This window comes from Morone saxatilis, unplaced genomic scaffold (assembly GCF_004916995.1).
Source record: "Morone saxatilis isolate NCDOM2014 unplaced genomic scaffold, NCSU_SB_2.0 Contig9, whole genome shotgun sequence".
NCBI lineage: Eukaryota > Metazoa > Chordata > Actinopteri > Moronidae > Morone > Morone saxatilis.
The window spans coordinates 12,705,874-12,712,874 of NW_023340268.1; the positions used below are offsets into that span (position 1 = coordinate 12,705,874).

Consider the following 7,001-nt stretch of genomic DNA (forward strand, 5'->3'; position numbering starts at 1 on the left):
CACACACACACACAAACAAAGGCAAACTAAGCTAAAATATTCAGTTTAGAAACAAAAGGTAGATTCTTACTCATTCTGGGCCATAAATCACAATAGTGTTTGACAGATTGTTTTCCATATAAATATTTAAGCATAGTGACAGCTTTTTGATCGAGAATACTTTGAGTTTGACATCCAAAAACGGCTTAATTCATTGAAGTATAGAGATATTGAGACAATTCTTTTGATCAAAACTGACATTTTCAAATAGCATTTTCTTCCAACTGTAACATGTAGAAAATGTAACTTAAACTACATGGAGAGACTTGTATAGAGCACATTCAGCTTGATAAAGATGTAGAATGACATTTGAGCTTTAAGCCTGAATATATGAGAGCGATTCAAGGACGTGTTTGGGTACAGTGATGTGTCTTTTCAGAAATGGCAGCTCTGAAAGTGATACAACAGAGGCTACAGAGGCATTTTCATCCAATGCCATTAAGTTTTGTCTGTTAAGACCAGTGACCGTTTTTATGGTTGCTAAAGCGGTAGCAGCTCAGAGGACACCCGCAGGTTCTGGATAGAAGGAGGTGAACCTGGAGTCTCCGCAGGAGGAGGAGGTGGGATGGTGGAGAAACTTTGACACTGTTTGCATGACACCCCCCACCCATCCGACCATGAGGTGTGTGTTCATTATAAGTAAGTAAAAGTCCTGCGTTGAAAATGTCACTTAAGTAAAATGAAAGCTGAGGTGGAGCTATTTTTGACTTTGTATACTGCAAATAATGATTATTTTCATTATGCATTAATTGTTTGGTATAAAACAATTACAAAACAATGGCAAATGCTATCACAATTACCCTGAATCCAAAGTTGACTTTACCATGTTTGTCAAAAACCACTAACCAGGAATCTCAAAATTTCACTAAATATAAATAAATTAAAATGATTAAAATAATGGAAAAGACAAGCAAAAATTCCCCACATTTGTGAAGCTGGAACTTGTGAATGTGTTTGCATGAAAAAATACTGATGATGAATAGTTGCCTAATTTTCTGTCAAATCAACAAACTGGTTAATCAACTAATTATTTCAGCTGTACTTGTGTTGGGTAGTGTAATTTGTAACAAAACATATTTTATAACCACCTCGTATGTTATTAATGCAAAAATCAAAATTTGTAAAGTGACTAGAGCTGTCAAATAAATGTAGTGAAGTAAAAAGTAGTGGAAAGTGGCATTAAAAAGAAAATACTCATACTTGTAGTTAGTTCCCCCCTCAGTACTGCAGACTGAATGAATGAGCAGTCATAGGTATATTACAGGGGTTGATTCTGCTTTTTGTGTGCTATAGAGTATACACATTTCAATTTAAATGTTTTTTGCTCTGAATTTCTTTCCCATTATACAGTTCTGTTCTAGTATCTGGTAGGAAAATATTTTTTGATGTTCAAATGATAAATGTACAAATGAAAAAACTATGGTATGTTATACCTCATGACAGTCATGTAGACCAGTGGATGCCAACCTAGGGGTCGGGATCCCCACTAGGAGTCACCAAAGCTTCATGGGGGGTTGCGATGGCTTCTTGATTTCAAGATGTGTAATAAAACTAAATGAAAGTATACACAGTAGGCCAGTAGGTTCGCTTCTGTGAAGTAAAGTAAATGGTCTAATATAATAATGGCAGAGTGTCAGGGACAAGAACATTTTTCAGAAAAGAAAAAAAGAAAAAGAAAATCAGCCTATTAAATATGTAGGATTGTTAAAAATGAATTTTTTTTTAAAATACAGACAGATAATTGTATAAAAAATTTCCCTAAACAGGAAATAAGCTGCTCAAAATTCGTCCAAATCAAATCAGTTTCATGCAATCTTTTTTTAGCAACTAAGTTCACTGTACAGTTTTGAATATAATAATATCTGTAAAATATGGTACATAGTCAGTCTACTAAATGATAGAAGAAGAACAGATCTTCTGTTGAAGTTGTGTCCTTCGATGCACCTGTTACTCATTCAGGAGATTTTTTCATTATTAAAAAGGTACAATGATAAAAAGTTACACATATTTATGACAAAATGATTCCTTTTGGAGTTTTTGTTAGCAGTAGACAAGATCATTTCAGTGCAGTTTACAGCTGCATCTTTTTTTTGTTTTGTTTAGTAGGAAATCTTTAGTTATGGTCTGAAGTACCTGTAACCTGAATGTGTGCTGCTTGGCTAAACAGCCAAACCAACACAATCCAGATATGGATTAGAACCAAATTTCTGCAGTCACTTGTTTGTTCTTAATGAAGGAGCAATCTTCCACCTGCAAGTTCAAAAAGACAGGTATGATACTTTAAGTTAGTGTGGTTTATGAATGAAGAGAGGAACAGAAGGAAAAAGTAGTTACGGTTCTTAAATCTTTAATGTAAACAGCAGTTTTGAGGGGCTTTGAAAAATCCTAAAGAAAAACATCTGAAGGTATTAAATAGGAAGGGGAAAATATATAAATCATACTAGAAATAACAACCATGATCTGTTTTTAAATTAAAAAAATACAATAACTTTCAATTTTGTGGCCATATGGTCCTGAATACACATAAAAACACAACTTCCCTTGACCAAAAACACTAACATCCTCATTGTAATACCAACTACTTGGCAGTTTCACAATTTTAAAATCACTAAATCATGACCATCTTACAAATGATAAACAAAAAGAAGCTCAAATATTGCTTAGGAATGTTGTGTACAGCAGTCATTACAACGAGAGAGACTCAAATGAGGGAGAGACGAGCGTGTGTTTGTGTTTGTGTTTGTGTGTGTTTCACAATGGTGGTGCTTTTATGGTTGTTTTTGGCAAAGCCACTGTGTAGGTGTGTACAATAGGCAATAAGCAGCGGTGGGATAATAACATTAACATTAGAATATTTAAAAGAAAGGCTTTTTACTGTAGTACAATGCCTTGATTTTGATTTTGACTTATTCTAACAGTCTTCAGTATATGTGTAGCAGGACAAAGCAGATATAAGAGACTATTGTACTTCAACCTTCCTTTCAGCCTCTTGGGAAACACTTAGCTGCCACAAGTACTGTGAGAATGTGACAGGAAATACTGCTGGAAAGCGGACGACAAAACACAAAACCCTGTCCCTCCCTGCTCCTTGAACTTCACAACCATCATCCCTCCCTCCCACAAAAGCCCTGAGGAAAAATAATAAAGTAAACATAAAAAAAAAAACAAGGAAGCTAAATCAAATAAAATTTCTAAGCATTTGTCTACAACAATCTTCAAGCAAAATGACAGCAGGCGCCTCAGCCGAGAAGAAGTGAATGTTTCAAAACATCAGACACAGGAGGAAGAGTGAGAAAGAAGACGCAGGACGACCAACGATAGGCCAAACAAATACTTCCTGGTTTCTCTTCTCCATGGCAACCTGATGACTCTGCATCGACCCCGAGTCCCTCAAGTGCAGCGAGCCTATTAATATGCACTATTTTCTCTCTCATAAAGGTCTAGCAAGAAGCAAGAGGAAAATAGTTCAATAAATCCTTTTTTCTTTCAATCACAGTTCATATTCTTTATCATACGGTTTTATTTGTTTTTGTTCCAGTTTGTAAGAAAAGGGGATTGGTCCGGTGAGTACAGTAGGTGCTGGGTGGGTTTAGATCCGGGGGGCTCGTGGGGTCGTTCGTCTAGTTACAGTCGTAAACAAAGTCATAGTTGCTAGGTTCTTTGGGAATCGGGGGCGGGGCCTCGGGAATCTGGATGTTCTCTAGATCCAAGAGGCGGAGCTTCATCTCCATGGAGAGGAGGGTGTCCATGTCAGATTTGGTGTAATCGCTGGTCATCTCCTTACCCAGGAGGGCGTTTAGACCATCTGTCCACACGCAGTACTGCAGAGATATGGACAGAGGTAGATCTAAAATTAAAACAAATCAGTACTGGCAGAAAGCTGCAGTCATGAGCACAAAAATAAAAAAAAATCCAAAATCTACCAACTATAATTAAGCACGACATGTTTTCAAACTCAGAGCAAGCTGTTGACTCCACCTGCTACAGAGACATACACGCATAAAAGAAGCTAACCACCAAGGGAGGACAGTTTGTGTACACTGTGACTCAGAAGAAATAGAGCAGGGACTTCTTCTCTCTTGTCCTAAATAAAAAGGACAAAAAAAAAGTTTCTGGAATCAAGCGCTGAGAAAATTATGTGAATTATCCTTAGAGGAAGTCAAGTAATAGACCTCTGTGGGCAATGTGTACTATTACACCATAATCTATGAAAAAGAGGAACACTCCCCTTCTACTTATTGCCAGGTATTATAGTTATTAGCAGAGCTGTTTCTTTGAGGTAAACTCAAAGGAAAGTTAGCTCCATTCCAAGTTAAAGTGTTGGGTAATACGTTTACATATACAGCGTCATACAATCTCAATGTATTTACCGTTTATACCATGGTAGCTGAACCTTAAATATGTCTGAGTGTATGAGGCCATTATGGGCAATGTCACAAATCAATGAGGAGTGTTTTATGGAAATATTGGATTTTTATTTTTTTACAGAAATGTACTATATCACAATAAATATTGATGTCGCAATATAAAGTAAGATATACTATCATAAGTGATTTTATCCATATCCGCCACTCATAACTGCAAATTCTTAATGTCTCTGAATGCTTTTAAAAGCCAGTAAACTGACACAGCATTTTAACGATTCCCTTTAAAACCTGTGTTTTTTATTTTACATTCCTGAGACCTGGTTCTCACAAAGCAATAATAATAGTAATAAAAAATATTCAGGGTGTGTAGTGATGTTATACAAAGCCTAGCTGAAGGTGTCTTGCGTTTTTTATTGTTATTTTACCATGTTCAAATCTAAGACTAGATCTTTTTGATCCCAAGTTCTTAGTAAGATAAAGGTACCGTCCACTAACAGGCCCTTTTTCTAAGTGCGGTCTGGTTTGGTTTGTTTGTATCAGGCATGAGTATAAGCACATGGGTGACATGATACACATACAGCTGCCAAGAATTGCTGGCTGGTCCATGACAGACACTTGCTTATCTGAATGGAATAAATAGATATATCTTGCTGGTGGCTATTTCTGTACAATATACTGTATACACTCATTCAAGTCTACAGCTCTGCTTATACATATTATAGTTTTGTTTCAGAGTTTTTTATTTTATAGTTAGCTTTCTCTAATCTTAATTTATTGATATTTATACTAGAGAAAGTGGTAAAAAAAAAAGACAATACACTCACATTTAGTCACTGTGTATGTGACAAATGAACAGCTGTAGTGATAATTTCCAGAACATATACAACTTCCTATACACTATACTTGAAGAACATTTCTCTTTGTGCAATCACACATGTCCTGTTTGTCAGTCAACAACCACCACTGTTAGCTTACCTCATGCTTGTCAGGAGCAATAAAGTTTAAATACTCGTCCGACTCATAGAGGACAGAGAAGGCCAGCTCTAACACCTCCTGGAGAGACGACAGAGTGAAAGGGAGAGAGGGAGGGGTGAGGGAGAAAATGGTGCAAAGACAGAGCAAGAGATACAGATAGTGACAGAGTGGAGGAGGTGGGATGAAGAGAGAAAGGAAAAAAAGGGTGCAAGGAAAAGAAAAAAAAAACAGGTGAGATTTACACCACAATGCTGCCATACCAAAGCAATCTTCCTCTCTTCTCCCCCTCATGTCTCATCACCATCTGTTACATCAGCTGCACATCAATTCATTAGGTATCAGAGAGACAGAACTCAAATAGAGAAATACCTGGGATGCTCTCAGATACTGGATATTAAAAAAATGCCTGGGGAGGCTGGAAATATGATGTGTGATATGATTTTGGGTGTATTCCCTCAATATCCACTATGGCCTACTGTGTGAAACAAACTGAATGCAGTGTAAGGATACCACAGTCACACCCAGAGCCAGATTTGTATACATGAAAGTAATTCATTAAATGCTTGCTTGTAATTTGTGTGAAATTAGCGTCTGATTTACTAAGGCAGCAGGTAATTACACAGTCAGAGTGCACTCTGTGAGGGAGAGCTTAAAAGATGCAGTTCAATGGTGGGCTACTGAAATAAGAATACTACTACTTCCAAACATCTATTACTCAGTATAAACTTTTTATTCACTGAAAAATGTATAATCTTTTATAAATTAAGTTATAGAGATGGAAAAAATCAGCATGTTGTAAATTAAACAATCCCCTAAGTGCATTAACAGCTTTTTTAACAGTTCAAGTTTATGGCGGCTACAAACACACACAACTAGTGTATTTATTATTATTACTATTTAAGTGCAGCTCCCTTTTCCTGCAGCACTTTGTCCACCATCATTTGGGAATTCAATAAAACACTGCTTTATTAAATCTTCTTTTACCCACCATAGCCTTATTCTAATACAGCTGCACAAATCTGCACCTGCTGTTTACATGCAGAAGACTTTCCACACAAATCAGACCCATCCTAAATTGCATGAACATTAGTCAGTACAGCAGAAAATGCAATCATACACACTAATCATATACAGTAGCTTCCCCTCATTTGTGTGATTCCCCCTTTAAAATGTATGTACAAAAATCAGAAAGATGTGCTTCAGTAATGAGATGCAAAATGCAGCACAGATTAAAGGCAAATGCTTATAGGATCGTTACGAGTATGGAAGCATTAATCTAACATTTGGAAGAATTTTGGAAACAATCTGAAAACACTGCTTGCCACCTCTGTCTCAGCGTCCCACAAATGGTCCTGATGCCAGCTATGCTCTAAAGCCTGTAGAGGTGACTTTGGCTGGCCTTGTAACAGTGAGTAATGAAATGTGCTTGCGTTCTCATTCACAAGGCTGGGACAGGCCTGCTCGACGGCCCGCAGACCCCCCTCAGGTCATTCTACTAGACCTGCGCTTATCGACAAGGTAATAAAGGAGACAAAGCAGGGAGGAGGCGTCTCTTTTGTCTTCAAGGCTATTTATCCAAGATCCAATATATCAGAGTCCCGTGGGGGGGGGGCAGGGGGG

At 37.3% G+C, this 7,001-nt stretch overlaps 1 protein-coding gene across 1 annotated transcript in view; it reads right to left on the bottom strand.

The window, feature by feature from the left end:
- Window positions 1–2,375: 2,375 nt before the first annotated feature.
- Window positions 2,376–7,001, bottom strand: part of elmo1 (engulfment and cell motility 1 (ced-12 homolog, C. elegans)) — a gene marked incomplete in the record, with an annotated part of 60,099 nt that continues 55,473 nt past the window's right edge. The window contains 2 exon segments of the mRNA XM_035681955.1: window positions 2,376–3,860; window positions 5,382–5,459. Of these exon segments, the coding sequence (XP_035537848.1) occupies window positions 3,660–3,860; window positions 5,382–5,459 (279 nt within the window).